At 58.7% G+C, this 14965-nt stretch overlaps 1 protein-coding gene across 6 annotated transcripts; it reads right to left on the reverse strand.

Moving 5' to 3' along the window:
- Positions 1-16: 16 nt before the first annotated feature.
- INPP5J (inositol polyphosphate-5-phosphatase J) lies at positions 17-10431 on the reverse strand. 6 transcript variants are annotated; one of them, XM_036353691.1, is made up of 15 exons: positions 10282-10431; positions 9765-9962; positions 9031-9153; positions 6953-8124; positions 6508-6624; positions 6291-6404; positions 6014-6125; positions 5498-5673; positions 4960-5071; positions 4729-4838; positions 4424-4607; positions 1618-1755; positions 1379-1456; positions 1161-1265; positions 17-749 (listed from the first exon to the last, which is right to left on the reverse strand). In XM_036353691.1, exons 1-15 carry the CDS (start codon positions 10393-10395, stop codon positions 240-242), a joined length of 3363 nt encoding a protein of 1120 aa, XP_036209584.1. In that variant the 5' UTR covers positions 10396-10431; the 3' UTR covers positions 17-239. The 6 variants fall into 6 exon arrangements, with proteins under 6 accessions (XP_036209584.1, XP_036209582.1, XP_036209587.1 ...); XM_036353689.1 differs by having other exon boundaries at positions 6014-6130; positions 6296-6404; positions 10282-10430; XM_036353694.1 differs by having other exon boundaries at positions 6014-6130; positions 6296-6404; positions 9765-9959; positions 10208-10430.
- Positions 10432-14965: the final 4534 nt, after the last annotated feature.

The following is a 14965-nucleotide window of genomic DNA, read 5'->3' on the forward strand; positions in this document are numbered from 1 at the left end:
GGCTAGAGAATTTAATTCCTAATCAATGACCTCTAGGATTGCCCTGCTCCCATCCCAGATGGGGGCCTAGGTAGGGCTTTGCTGATTGTCACAGTTGAGGTGTCAGGACTGAGTTTGAGGGACCCCAGTTGGCCACCCCTGGCCGGGACAGAGTGTCAGGTGTGGAGAAAGCTGGAGCAGCAGCAGGAGGGGGGCAGGTGGGTTTACAGATTGGGCCAGAGTGGGAGCCCACCCCAGCTTCAGGGCCCCAGGCCCCCTTCCTCCAGCTTCTGCCGGCCCTGAGGGCTGGGAGACAGGCTGTCGGGGGTTGGGGCCTCCTGGTCAGGTTCCCAGGGGCCACCACCTCCAGGGTCCACAGTCTCTAGGCGCAAGGCAGGCAGCAAGCCCAGGCTTCGAGGCACACTTGGGGGTAGGGTCCAGGGACCAGGCAGCCCAGAGAGCCCCTCCTCACTACAGCCCTGGGTGCCTCCATCACTGCTGCCCCTGCTGGGGGCCACACAAGGCAGGCGACGGCTCTGGGGCGAGGGGCTGCGGCTGGTGCCCCGGCGTTCACAGGAGGAGGGCCGGAGGGCCAGGCCTGGGAAGCGGGCCAAGCCCGGGCTGCGGCTCCGGTGCCGCTTGGACTTGCCAGGGCTGGGGCTCCGGGACTTGGGTGCGAGGAGCTCCAGGGTGCTGTCATCCTCCTCCTCCGAGCTGGTCCCTGAGCTGTGTGTGCTGCTACTGGCCGACTCCGAGGTAGGCAGCGAGATCTGGCGGGAAGGTGGGTCGCTGGAGCGCCCCAACCCCCAACCGGCCACCGACTTCTTCTCCCCAACCCCCAGCTTCTCCTCATTAGACCCGGAGAGGTCAGGCTACGTGTAGGGGGCCACGGAGCAGAATGTAGAGGCCGTGCCCGAGCCGGTTTGGCTCAGTGGATAGAGCGTCAGCCTGCGGACTGAAGGGTCCCAGGTTCAATTCCGGTCAAGGGCATATGCCTGGGTTGTGGGCTTGGTCCCCAGTAGGGGGAATGCAGGAGGCAGCTGATCAATGATTCCCTCTCATCATTGGTGTTTCTATCTCTCTCTCCCTCTCCCTTCCTCTCTGAAATCAATATATATATATTTATTTAAATGCAGAGGCCGGATCTCTGGCACCCCTGGCCCTGCAGTCTGGTTACTCACCTGGAAGGGCTCAGTGACTCCAATGAGGATGCTGTGGGTGTGGCTGTAATAGCCCAGGATGAAGTCTCCGTGGCCCTTGGGCAGCGACTCCTCACTGAAAGTCACCTGGTGGGCCCAGGGTATAAGCCAAGGATGGGGTCAGAGCGGTAGCCACAGAACACTCCCCCCACCCAAAGGCAGCGGGGTCTTCCTCCCCTCCCCCCGCTTCCCTTGAGTACCTGGTAGTTGTTCCTGTCCACATCCTCGTGTTTGGCCCAGACGTAAGCCACATAGTCCTTGCAGTGGCGGAAACCCACCTGGGGTGACAGGAATCAGGGCTCTGACCCCGAGGGCCTGACCCTAGCAGCCTCCCTGGGTGACATCAAACTCTGGAGAAGCCGTGATCCCACCTGGGTACCCAGTTGCTCTACTCCAGGCCCTTCCTTCCCCAAGTCACTGACCACCTCGCCCTGCTCACCCGGTACAAGCCGATCCAGTCCCAGGAGCTACGGGCGAACACGGTTTCCACGCGGTACCTCACCACAGCCTGCTCCGGCCGCACCCACTCTTCTGCCACCTCCAGCCGCACCAGGGGCATGTCGTCCCTGAAGGCAAACTGCCCGGGGGCGGGGGCAACATTAGGGAAGACCCTGTAGCATTCCATGCACCCTTGGGCCTGAGCCAGCACACATAGGCTGAGATAAGGGCCTTTGAAGCTACTGCAGAGATGGGGAAACTGAGGCAGAGCAGGTCTAGACTTCCTGCCTCCCAGCCCAGGGCTCTTTCTGCTCAGAGCCTCTTTAAGCAGTGAATGAGAACACAGCTTTGAAGTTCGTAGACCATGGGTTTGGCCCTGGCTCTATCCCTGACAGTCTACAGGACCCTTGGTGAGCTTTTTCTTTCTTACTTTCTTTTTAATATATTTTTACTGATTTCAGAGAAGAAGGGAGATGGAGGGAGAGATTGAAACATCAATGACAGAGAGAATCATTGACAGGCTGCCTCCTGCACGCCCCCTCCTGGGGATCGAGGCTGCAACCCGGGCAAGTGCCCTTGACCGGAATCAAACCTGGGAGGGACCCTTCAGTCTGCAGGCTGACGCTCTCTGCGCTGAGCCAAACCGGCGAGAGCTTGGTGAATTTTACAACCTCTCTGAATGCCAGGGCTCTTGTCTATAAACTTGGATGATCTTACTGAACTCTTGGAGCTGTTCGGCAGATTCAATGAGATGCCGTTCGTGAAGCGTCCCATACACTTCCCAGTCCACAGCAGGTGCCCACTTAGCGATTTGCCTATGTGCTAGTCAGGGAGACACGATGTGCTGGGTATGCCGGGGTAAGCCGAACACCCCTGAGAGGGCCAGAAAAGCCTGGGTAAAAGGCTGGAGACCTCAGGTCACTTCTATAGGCTCTGCTACTCGCTTGCTCTGTGACCTCAAGGAAGGCCCCCAGCCAACCCAACTCCCAGCTTCCCCTTCCGAATAGCAAGGAGGTGACGATGACCCTGCCATCAGTCCATAAAGACACTTTATAGCCACGGGCACCCTCCTCCCAGGGTCACCCGCATGGGTGGGGTTGCCGGGGTGGCAGGTGGCCAGGGTAGTGGCCCCTCCTCTGTCCCTCAGAGAAGGACTCCAGTGGTGCCAGCCTCAGTCTTTTGTCTGCTTCCTGTTGATCTGGTTTCAGGTTTCCCTCCCGCGGCTTCGGAGCCAAACTGTTCCAGAAAAAAAAAAACCAACACAGCACATCCTCTCCCTGCCCCTGGGCTCCAAATCGCCAGTCTGGCCAGGTTGGGCTCTTGGGAACGGCCTCCAGGATCAAAACTTCCGCTAACACTCCTCCATCTCCCTCTCCCCACCCCCCAACCCTCATTCTAATAGTGTTGCTTTTTGGGTTGGAGGCTTGAGTTTTCTGAGCCTCCGTTTTCCTGGTAAGGAAACTGGGAGGAGAATTTGGACATCGCAGGGCCTACTCAAGGCATTCAAAGGGATGACATATGTCAGGTGTCCCACAAGGGGCCTGGCATGTAGTCAGTGCTCAACGGGCAATGTTTACAGGGGACAGAGTCCCGGATGAGGAGGGAGGCTCAGGGAAGGACATCCAAAAGGAGTGGTTCTCGAGGTGAGGGTTAAACCTCACACCTCAGCCCTTTTCCAAAGGTCACAGGAGGCCAGACACAGGCAGATTGTCTTTCCCAGCTGCGAATATTGGCCAATGTCCCACTGACCGACCATGTGACAGAGTTATCAAGGAACACATTCTCTGGCCTGCTGGGCTCCCCCTTATCAGATCAAGAGATCGGAGAGCCTCGCGTTGGGTTTCAGAGCTGGAAGGATGGAATCTACCCAGCTCTGCCATTGAGCCTGTGTGCGACTCAGGGCACGTGTCTACCCCACTAGGGGCTTCAGTTTCCCTATCCGGTTGGGTTACCTCGTCTCTGGGTCCAGTTCTGACATTCTTGCATTTCCTCTTTTTACATTGGCAACTAGGGCCTCAACCCTCAACACAATACTCAATTACAGTAACTATTCAGAGTTTAGCTTTGCATTTTTTCTATCTCTACGCCCTCTCCCCGTAACTACCTTACTCTTATAATGCCTGGCATGTTATAATGCCATATGTTATGATGGTTCATAAAAAAAAAAAAAAAATAGCCCTAGCTGATTTGGCTCAGTGGATAGAGCGTTGGCCTGTGGACCAAAGGGTCACAGGTTCGATTCCGGTCAAGGGCACGTACTTTGGTTGCAGGCTCCTCCCCGGCACAGGCCCTGGTCAGGGCACGTGCAGGAGGCAACCAATCAATGTGTTCCTCTCACATCAGTATCTCTCTCTTCTCTTTCCCTCTCTCTTCCATGCTCTCTAAAAATCAATGGAAAAATATCCTCGGGTAAGGATTAAAAATAACATAAGTATGAATAAATGCTGCATGGGGTTAAAGTAAACATTTTGAGTTTGCTGGCCTTATTATATGTTTGAATTTTATCATACGTTGCCCTAAACCTTTCTTGGAAGAAGGGAGTTACAGATTAGTGGAAAAGGCCTGGGCTCTGAAACCCGATTCACCTGGGTTCAATTCCTAACTTTTCCCTTCACCAGCTGTGTGACCCTGGGCACGAGATGCTGTGTCTCTGAGCCTCAGTTTCCTCATATGACAACGGAGATCATAACCCACTCCCACTCGGCTTCAACACATGGGGACGGCCAAGGGCAGGTACGAGGGGTGGGCTGTCGAATGCTGAGCGGGGCTTGGGGATGTCATGAGAAGAGGGTGAGGCCAGGACTCACGTGCAGGACGAACTGGGCAGCCACAGGCTTGTGGTCACTGACAGTGTATTCCATGTGGCTTCGGTAGCTATGCTGGGTCACCTGGAGCCAGTGGCTCTGCTGTCCGGAAGGGCTTCGGCCTCCACTGGGAACCTTGACCTTCCACAGGATACGGTCTGTCCAGGCTGGCTTCCGCTTTTTGGCACTGCGGTGGGCAGCGGTTGGAGGCACAGCCCTCAGCCTTGCCTCCCGTCCCTCTTCCCTGGCGTCCTTATCTTGAAGACCTCAGCCCACAGCTCCCCACCTCAGCCCAGAGCAGAGCTTACCTGGTATCGTATTTGTTAGTACCCACGTCAAACTTGAAGGTGGGCGCAAAGTTGAGGGGCCCCTCCTGGAAGCCCTTGAGGATGGGCCAGGTGTCCTTGGCCATGTTGAGCTGTGAGGGTCCAGAAAGGAAGAATTGGACCACAGCTTGGGCAGGGCAGGTGAGGGCGAAGACCATAGCCTGGGCTCCAAGTGTGCTAGGGGTGTTGGGGGTGCAGGCTGGGGTTCCGCACCTGATCCTTCTCCCAGAGCTGGTGGAGCTGGTTGTTGTCAATGGCGAACTTGACAAAGTGCAGGTCGTAGCTCTCGATGCGGAAGTTTAGGTCCCCGAACCAGAACACAAGGCTGTTGGGGGGGGAGGGGTTGTCAGTGGGGTCCATGGGGGTGGAAGAGCCCAACCCAGATCCTTCTCCACCCCCATCCAACCCGACAGCGCTGGATGCCCCTAGCGATGGCGAAGTGGCTGGGTGGCCGCATAACCCCCAGCCCGCCACGGAGTAGCAGTGAGCTGTGCGTCTGGAAATCTAGGTTCAGACCCTCAATACGGCTCTAACCCTCAGCAATGCGCCGCCCTGCAGGCTCGGGCCCCATCAAACTTACCAGCATTCCGGCTCCTAGACGGGTGACCCACCTCATCAGCCCCGCCTTGCCCCTCCAGGCCCACCCAGGACGGTATCAAGTTCCTCCTTGCCCATGAGGGGGCACGCTCCGCCACCAGCCCCGCCCAGGCCCCACTCGGCCCGGCCCGGCCCGCCCCGCCCCGGCCCGTACTCGTGGTCCAGGATGCCTTGCGCCCCGGGCCCCTGGAACTGCTGGAGGCTCAGGATGGTCTGGAAGTTGTCCTTGCGCTGCTCGGCCTTGTCCATGTGCGCGGGCAGGTGGCAGTTCAGGAAGCAGAGCATGTGCCCGAAGGCCGCCAGGCGCACGCTCACGCCGCCCTTGTTGCCCTTGGGAGGCAACGTCGGGCAGGTCACGGGCGGGGTCCCGGCAGGAGGCGAGGCACCGGGCGGGACGCACAGGGGGGCGGGGACAGCCCAGCCCCGCGGAGGAGGCTGGGAGAGGGGTGGGTGCTAGGAAAGGGGGCAGGGCCCTGGGACCCCCACCTGCAAGGACCGAAAGGGGGCGGGGTCTAGAAAAGAGGCTGAAATGATGGGCGGGGCCGGGGAGCGGCGGGCCTCAGGGTAAGGGCTGCAGTGTGGGGAGGAGCCCGTGACCGCGCGGGGCGCCTGAGGACGCACCCACGGACCCCTCGGGGCTCCGGCCGCACCTGGCCTCCCGCGCGCTCACCCAGTAGCCACCCAGGCCGGTGCGCGTGCAGTCGGTCTGCACGTCCCGCAGGAAGGGCAGGTGGTAGTACTTGGCGAACAGCAGCAGGATGACGCCCTGCATCCGCACGGTGCTCACCTGCGGGGCAGGCGGCTTGGCGAGGGGCGCGGCCCGACCCCCGCTTCCCCGCTTCCCCGCCCCGGGCCCGTCCTTCAGGTCTGCTCCTCCATCCTCCCTTCCCACAGACCCATCGGGCCGGCCTCCCGGGGTCTCTGCCCATCCGGAGGGCGAGGGAGGCCTTACCAGCACGAAGTTGAAAGGCGCGAGCGCACCCATGAAAAGCTCGCTCCACTGATCCGTGAAGAGCGCGTCCTTGAGCCTCTTGTTGATCATGGAGTTCACTTCCTGCAACCTGGGGTGCGGGGTGAGGTGAGCCGTAGGGTTGAAGGACGCCCTAGCAGCCCCTCCCGTGGGCGAGGGTTTGGGGGGAGGGGGCACCCATCCTGTCCCCTCACCCTATGGCGATCATGTCTGTCCTGTCGCTGTCATCGCTGCCACCGCCCAGGCGGAGGAGAGATGTGACGTCGTCAGGGGGCATGGCGGTGCCCACATTCCACGTGACCACAGTGATCCTGGGGGGGGGGGGGCGCAGAATAGGAGGGGTTACTGCTGGGCGCCACCCTCTCATCTTCCATCTCCCTCCCACAGGGCTCTTTCTGGAGAGGGAAACTGAGGCAGGTGTGGGTGGAAGCCCTCAGAAGGACCCTCAGTGGGCCCGTATCCCTCCCTCCAGACTCTCCCAGGGGAAATCGATTGAGATAAGGGCATACTGTCTTCTGAGTGTCCCCGAGTGGGCCCAGCACCCTGAGGATGCTTCCCAAGGGAGGTAAAGTAGGACAGAAGGATGGCTAATCTCAGGGCTCAAGCCCCCACACTCCTCCTTGGAGGAGGCCCCCTCACCAGAAGCCGGGGTCGCTCTTGCAGGTGGGCTGAGCTGACCAAGAGGAGGAGGACGATGAGGTGGGTGTAGAAGATGAGGTGGTGACTGGGGCTGGCATTTCTCGGGGCTGAAAGCTGGGGCTCAGGTGCCCACCAGGCCCTGCACCCTGGGTGCCAGGCCTGGGGAGGGCCATCTCAGGGGCTGGGGGCACACAGGGGGAGCGGTTGGGAGAGCGGCTGGGGGAGCGGCTGGGAGACCGGGGTGGCTTGGGCAGAGGCGGGGGCACAGTCTGAGCTGAGGAGGCCCCTGGCCGGAAGGTGGGGGACAGCAGTCCTGGGGAGCGGGTGCCAGCCTCTGCAGGGCCCTGGCTCACATCCAGGGGCAGCATCTGGGTTGGCCGGGGCAGGACAGGATCCTCAGGGCTGCTACGGGGGGCCTCGGGCCTGGCTCTGAAGGAGGGGGAGAGCCGGGGGTCTGGGGGAGATTGGATCAAAGATGGGGAGGCTACAGGACTGGATGCCTGAGCTGGAGGCTGGCGATGCCCTTCAGAAGGGGGGAGAGACCTAAGGGCGGGGGCATCCCTCTGTTTAGCTGGTGTCGGTCCCACAGAGGCCGGGGCTGATGTCATGGATGCTGGAGCCAGGGTCTGTTCCTGAGAGGGCGACAGAATTGGACTGGGCATTGGGGCAGAGCTGGAGGGAGGCTGTGGGTGCTGCTCCTCAGGCGCCAGGGCCAGGCTCAGGCCGGAAGTGGCTAGTGCTGGCTTGGGTTTCACAGAGGCAGGTACTGTCTGCTTCTGGTCCCTAGACATTGGAGCCAGCCTGGGCGCCACGGTGGCTGGGGGCAGCCGTGGCGCGTTTGGGACAGACATCACCAGCCGCCCCGGGGATGCTGGAGCCAAGATGGAGCCTGATGGAGCTGGAAGAGGCTTCGGCGCAGCAGCGGCAGACACCACCAGCTGGCCCACGCATGCCAGGGCCGGGCTGGAGTTGTGGCAGGTGAGAGCTGTGTTCTGCCCTCCAGGGGTAGACGGCGGAGCCAGGAGGGGTCGAGGAGACGCCAGAGCCAGCGTTGGCCCCTCCGAGGAAGGTGGCACAGCAGCACGTGGCCCCAGAGGTGCCAGAGCCAGCCTTGGTTCCAGGGGCACTGGCACTGCGCTCTCTTTGGCCTGGAGCTGAAAACTCGAGTCCACCTTATAGAGGACAAGGTAAAGACACAGGGTAACCCTAGCCAGTGGCTTGGGCCCCGACTTCTGTGTGAGACCCCAGAAGATTCCATCTAGCTAAGAAAGGTACAGCTTTCCAAGGAAGTTCTTCCTCATGTCTTACCTCAATCCATCCTGCTGCAAATCAGCTTCTCTTTGGCAGGGAAACAGGACACTGAACCGTATCCCCTCCCTCAATTCTGACACCTCTGTCAGAGTCAGGGGGCGGGGGGGAAACTAAGACGCCTGACTCCAGCGAGGCAGAGTGTAGTCCGAACCTTCCTGGCTGGCACCCACTCCCTGGCCACCCTGGAGTGTTGGGGGGGCTGGAGCCGGCTTTCCTGGGCAAATTCCCTGCCATCTCTGCTGCTCCCATGGTCAAGGGCTTCTGACCTGACACCCCATATCTGCTCGCTCTGGACACCCTAGGTCCAGCCTGCTCAATCCCTTCCTTCTTCCACAGCTCCCAGGAGCCCTCAGGTCCCCCCAGCACACATTTCACACCGTGGTCACGGCCCTCTCTGTCCTCCTCACCCATCCCCAGAACCCCATGCAGGAGCAAGAGCTCGGGCTGAGCATGGCCATGTCTATCCCAAGCCCAGCTCTGTGCGACCTTAGCCAAGTACCTCCTCACCCAGGGCCTCAGTTTTCCTGTCTGTAAAACAAAGGAGCTTGGTGAAGGGTCCCTGGCCACACCTGGTTCCTGGAATACCTTAGTCTCATTTTTTCCCCCCTGCATTTATGAGCCCAACGTTTGCTAGGATTCTACTTGAGCCCCACGGAATAGTCTCTCTTCGCCAAGTGAGATTCTAACATTCAGAGCAAGCCCAGCATTCTGTTGATTCTGGCGTCACACCTCTCTGTGCCCAGGTTATGCCCTCTTACCCTCCTCACCTTCTCTCCCACGTGTGAGGACCGGCAAGCAGCCTCCTTCTGTCCAGCAGGTAGAATGGGGGTCACCCGGCCCCTGGAGGGACCTCTTTTTTTCTTCCCCATCTGTCTCCTGTTTCTTGTCCTCTGCCAGCGAGGGCAGAAGATTTACATTCGCCCTGGGGTGGCCCCATGCCTGCCTCCAGAGACGCGGTCTGCCTGCATCCCGTGCCCTTCTCGGTCCAGAAACTCTGCCTCCACCTCCCCACCAGCCCCCCCGCCCCAAACTCAGCCCTTTAAGGCTGCATTTTGGGCATCCTCCCTGGCTTCAGGTATCCCACTGTGCACCCACCACCACCACCAGCAGCAACCACCACACCGCCTCCAGCACTAACAACTTAGACATCCCAGATGTCACAGTTTTAGTCTTCGGGGACAAGCCTCCTCATTTTGCATTGGCTCAGAGAGAACAAGCAACTTGCCCAAGGTCACACAGCAGAGCTGGAGCCCAGCTAGGTCCCCTAGCACCACCAGCCCAGTGTCCTCCTGGGGGCTCCTGGAGAGGGCTAACTCCATTTCTCGCCGGATGTCCCATCACGGCCCCGCAGGCCCCAGGGGACCCTGTTCACCCAGCCCTGCTCAGTGGACAGCGGGAAGTGCCAGCCCTCAGCCAGGGGCACTGGGGTGCCCGCAGTGTGTGTGTGGGGGGTGTGGGACCAAGGACCAGGAATGGAGAAGCTAGGCTTTAAGGGTCTTACCTTGGAGGGTGCTCCAGTTTGGAAAGCCCCGTGGGGCATGGGCAGGGGGCCCAGGCCAGCCAGGGTCCCTGGCCTCCTGCTGCCACTGCTGCTGTGGCCCTCCATGTCTGCAGCCCCTGGCAGCCCGGGCTCCCACAGGCTCCGGCTCCAGCTCCTCTGCTCCCGGGAACCAGTGATGTCATCAGCCGCTTCAACCTGCTGAGAATTTAAAGGCACAGGCATCCCAACCTAGAGGTAGTCAGGGCCAGGTGGCCTACCCCCCGGGAACCCTTCCAGCTGACTGCTGAAGTTGGAACGGTCCTGGGGGTGTGGGGAAGTGTGCCCATTGGCTTGGCCTGGGTCCCACCTGGCAGCATGGAGTAAGCTGTCTGTCTGTCTGTCCCCTCCCACCCCCGACCAGTAGGCCTGGCTGGCCCTTGCTCAAGGGAGGGGCATTGACACACCTGAGGGTAAAGGAGAGATAAGTCACTGGAAGTCAGTACCCTCTTCAGGGCCTCAGGGACACCTGAGTCCCTACCCTGATCCTGTGACCTTCCTGGTGTCCTGCCAGCTCAGGACTTGCCTCGGCCCCCACCCTTGCTCCATTTTCAGGCCTCGGTGCCCGCCCCCTGCCTGGCTCTATCCTTCTCATCCCAGAGGCCAGACACCCAGGCTCTGGCTACTGGAGTCCTTTCCCACCTCAGCCTCAGCACGGCCCCTCCTCTTCTGCTGACACTTCCGCTGCCCGCCCTGGGACGTCCCCACCCACAGCCAGGCCCATCCCAGCCCCGGACCTCTCAGCTTTCCTTTCTCCTGTGCTCGGTGGGTGTGGTTTGGGAGGGAGACACGTTCAAGGTCACCTAGTCAGCTGAGGAGGTCTCCTGAGTTCCAATGAGGAAAGGGAGCGCCCTCAGTAACCCAAGACCAGTACGAGCCAATTGGGGTACCGGAGGAAGGGAATCGGGGCATAGAAAAGCCAGCAGTGCGGGAATGGACTGCCAGGAGGGCCCTGGGAGCTCCTTTGGCCAGAACCTAGCACAGGACTTGATGTTCAACAGGCCCAGGGAAATGTTTGTTGAATGAATGAATGAACACATGAAAGAAAGAGAAGAGAGAATGAGTGACCACGTTCCGGGATGTCTATGGTTCCTCTCCATCTTCCTCCTCCCTATTCCCATTCGTATCTGCTAAGCAGTCCCTGCAATCCCAGTTCCCCCGGAATGGCTGGATTGCTTAGCGGGATCCTGCTCAGTTTAGGAGGAAAATGTTCAGCTTTGTGCTTCTGCATTCTCACAGGCCCGTGTGGTTCCCTACACGAAAGTCATGTGGACAGATGCCTTTCTGTCCCTGGGTGGGCCTTTCACCTCTGCTTGGCTGCCTCTGGGTCTAGTCTGTGTTTCTGGGCCAGCGACTCTGCGAGGCTGGAATTCGCAGAGGGGGAGACCCAGGTCCCCTCAGGGCCCTGGGGCAGAAGGGTGTTTAGATGGTGGCGGTGGAGGCGATGATAGTGGTAATGGGGTAGGTGACTGTAGTGGTGGAGATGATGATGGACGTAATTATGATGATGCAAGTGCAGGGCGGACAGTGATGGAGGGGCCAGTGGAGCTCATGGTGATGGCAATAGAGGAGGTGATAACAAGGCTCAGATGGTGGTAGTGGAGGTAGTAGAATGAAGGGGTGGGGTAATAGTGAGGAGGGCGATGGTAAAAGTGGAGGAGAGATGGGCAGAAGAGGTAGTGGGATGTTATGTGGATGGGAGAAGAGGTGGTGATAGCGTCGGAGGTGGAGGTGGGGGTGCGGGTGAGGAAGGAGGTGAGAGTAGACATGGGAGTGGTGTGCAGGCCACCAGAGAGGGAAGGAAAATGTGAACTTACCTAGTCCAGCCCTCTGACTCCTGTTTTATCGATGGGAAAACTGAGGCCTGCCCTCCCCTCCCCCCCCAAGATTCGGCTTCTGAGTAATCCAGGTCCCCTGGAACCAGTCCTCAGGCTCAGCTCTGGGGGGGAGGGCATCAATGCCATTTGGAAGCCAGGCAAATGTCATGCAAATGAGTGTGCCGAGGGCTCCTGGGCCCTCGCTGGGCAGCCCAGGATTTCCCGTCCCTGAGCTTCTGGTCTTGACTTACTTGGGAAAGTCACTGAGATTCCTGGTTTGTGTAAGGAGATAAAAACAGCTGATACCTCCCGAGGTGGCTGTGAAACTTCAACGAGATAGTACACACAGAGCGTTTAGTACAGAGCCTGGTACAAGTAAGTTCTGGAGTTCTCATCATCAGTATCATCGCCAACCTGCCCATTTGGTGGATGCGGAAACTGAGGCCCAGTGTAGTTGTATCCCTGGGGGGAAGGGGAAGGGGACTCTGAGACCCAGACATGGCTTTACCAGGGGAAGAAGGTGGGGGGCGGATTCCAGCTGAGAAGGGAGTGGGGTAGGAGCTATATTTGAGCTGCTGGTGTGATGACTAAGGAGGTTGATAACAGGCTCTGGGGCTCAGGGCGGCAGGATGGGGGCAGCTGCCAGGGAGAACCGCCCCCCTGCTGCACAGAGCTGGCTCCCTCCCTCCCCGCACTCCAGGGGATGGGGCACGCACTGAGGCACAGGGTACAGCGTGTCCGGCCCCCTTCCAGAAACTCTTAGTGCTGACCTTCAGGCTGTTTGGGTCGGGAATAGGAAAGGTCGGGAATAGCTGGTGCTTGGTTACTCTCCATAGTAACCCTGGAAGGTTAGAAATACGATCCCATTTGACAGAGGAGGAAACTGAGGCCTAGGGACCACACAGCCAGTAGGGGACAGAGCATGGGATTCCCAGGGAGATAGTGGGTAATTTTCCCCCACAGAGATGAGCACTGAACCCCTTCTTTGAAGGTGAGTCCACGTTGCCAAATTGAAAAGAGAAGTGCCCCGGCGAACAGAGGGAGCAGCAGGTGCAAAGGTGTGGCTTGTGGAAGGTTCTGTCCGTGAAAGGATGCAAAATTTGGACATACGCCAGCATGGCCCTTCGGCTCAGAGTAAGTACACCGTAAGCAGGTGTATACACCTTCCTCTTTCCTCCTCCTCTTCCCCTGGCTGTCTCCCAGGGCTCCTGTGAGTGGTAATGTCCTTCCTTTTACGTCCTGGTCACCCTGACCCAGGCCGCGCAGTGAGGGAGGCCACACCGTGGCCACTGAGAAACAGCTCGAGAGGTAGAGGATGCTGCATGCACCGGGGGAGGTGGAGAAGGGGAGCCTTCATTAGGGAGAGCTGCCCAGAGGAGGAAGTACACTGGGCATCAATCAGGAACTCAAGACTTCACGCCAGGGTTCCTTACCGGTGCCAAGTGCCACATGTTATGTCACTGTCCCTGTGCCCCGGGGCAGGTGACATCTCTACCTCCCGTCGAGCCTCTCAGGAAATGGGCTCAAGGAGGAGGAGTGACTTTCCCAAGGTCACACAGCAGGGGCTGCGCTCAGGCATCCCTCCTCCCTCTCTGCCTCTCCCCCTCCTCCTAGGCAGCCTGGCACCCGCTGTCAGCTGCTCTGAAGTGAGTGGCTATTTTTATTCTGGTGCGAGGGGATCGCAGGCAGCAGAGCCATGTAGGTTAGAAGGCTCTAGGACACCCGGCTTTCGCAGGCAAGGAGAGGCTCGTTGCAGGGACGTAAGCTTGCCTACAAGCTGGGGGGCTCTTCTTCCTTGCAGGCCCACCTGCCTTGAGCTCCCAGGTCTTCAGAAACTTTTTTTTCTTGAGCTCAGAACAGAGCATAAAGCCGGATTGAACCCTCACCCTGATCCCAGATCCAACTTGAGCCCCAATCTTGGTGTTAACTGAGCCCCAATTGCGTGCCAAGACTGAGCCTCTCTATCCCAGCTCTAGACTGAGCTCTGCCCGTGGCCTTAGGTTGAGCCCTGACTCTAGTCACATACGGAGCCTGATCCAGTCCTTACTAAGTCTGATCCCAACTTGAGACCTCGATTCTGGATCCAGATGGAGCCCTGATCCTGGCCCGAGACTGAGTCATAGTCACAGACTGAATTCTAACCCTAGCCTACACTAACCCTTGACATTACACTGAACCCTAACCCCAAGTTTAGACTGAACTTCCAAGTCTAGTCATGAACTAAACCCTGGAACTGGTGGGAGACTGAGTCCTGAGCCTAATCAATGGACTGAATCCTGACAATAAACTGAGCCCGGACCCGGGGTCACACAGCTCTGGCCACACACTGACCCGTACCCTCAGCCTGGCCAAAAGCTGAGCCCTGAGTGTAGTCACAGACGGAGCCTTGATCCTGGAGGGTGAGGCCCGAGCCTAATCATCACTGGCTGAGCCCTGACTCCTGCTCCTAATTCAGTTCTAACCCTGACCCCAGGCTAAGGGCTGAGCCTGATCCGGTCTGGGCCTCACCTCATCACAGACTAAACCCTAAGCCCAGCTCCCTCCGAGGAAGTCTGCTGGCCTAGATTACAAACTGCCACATAAGGGAATGGATTACCAGCAGTGATTGTTCTGGGAGATCGTGGGCCTCCCATGGCTGCCGATGCCAGAATGTTCCCGGTACTGTTGTGGCCAGTGTCTCTCTCACTGGTTCCACTGGCTGGCTAGTCAACCCTCAGCAGCCCAGGCTGTGGCCCCTGCAGTCCACGGCATCCAGGTTAATGCAATGAGAGTGGTTTGATGGCATCTCGCCAGTGACCGACGTGGCCCAAAGGGCATTGAGGCTTGGTTCTGTCAGCAGAAAACCACAGGCTCCATGAGGCCTCTGGCTTCAGCCACTCTGAGGCTCTTGCTGGGATGTGTGTGTGTGGGGGGGGGGGGGGGGGGGAGGGGGGGGCGGGCGTGTAGAGGGAGCCCATTGTTTTTTTTTTGTTTGTTTTAATGATCATTGAAGTCTTTATTTGTTTAAATATTTTTATTGATTTCAAAGAGGAAGGGAGAGGGAGAGAGAGAGAGAGAGAGAGAGAGAGAGAGAGAAAGAGAGAGAAACATCAATGATGAGAGAGAATCATTGATTGGCTGCCTCCTGCATGCCCCCTACTGGGGATCGAGAGGGCAACCTGGGCATATGCGTGGACAGAGAATCCAACTGTTACCTCCTGGTTTGTAAGTTGAAGCTCAACCACTAAGCCACGCCAGTTGGGCACATTGTTGTTGTTTTTTAATATGTATTTTTATTGATTTCAGAGAGGAAGGAGGGAGAGAGAGAGAGAGAGAGAGAGACATCGATGCGAGAAAAAAAACATCGAT

Source organism: Myotis myotis, unplaced genomic scaffold (assembly GCF_014108235.1).
Source record: "Myotis myotis isolate mMyoMyo1 unplaced genomic scaffold, mMyoMyo1.p scaffold_m19_p_20, whole genome shotgun sequence".
Lineage (NCBI taxonomy): Eukaryota > Metazoa > Chordata > Mammalia > Chiroptera > Vespertilionidae > Myotis > Myotis myotis.

Bases quoted from the DNA above. Each gene is read 5' to 3' on its own strand.
- INPP5J (XM_036353691.1), bottom strand. From the start codon at position 10,395: ATGAGAAGGATAGAGCCAGGCAGGGGGCGGGCACCGAGGCCTGAAAAT. The intron at 6,625-6,952 runs GTGAGGGGGCCT...CCCCCCCCCCAG, and splicing joins AAGAGCGACCCCGGCTTCTG to GATCACTGTGGTCACGTGGA. The intron at 6,126-6,290 runs GCCTCCCTCGCC...CCCGCAGGTGAG, and splicing joins TTCAACTTCGTGCTGGTAAG to CACCGTGCGGATGCAGGGCG.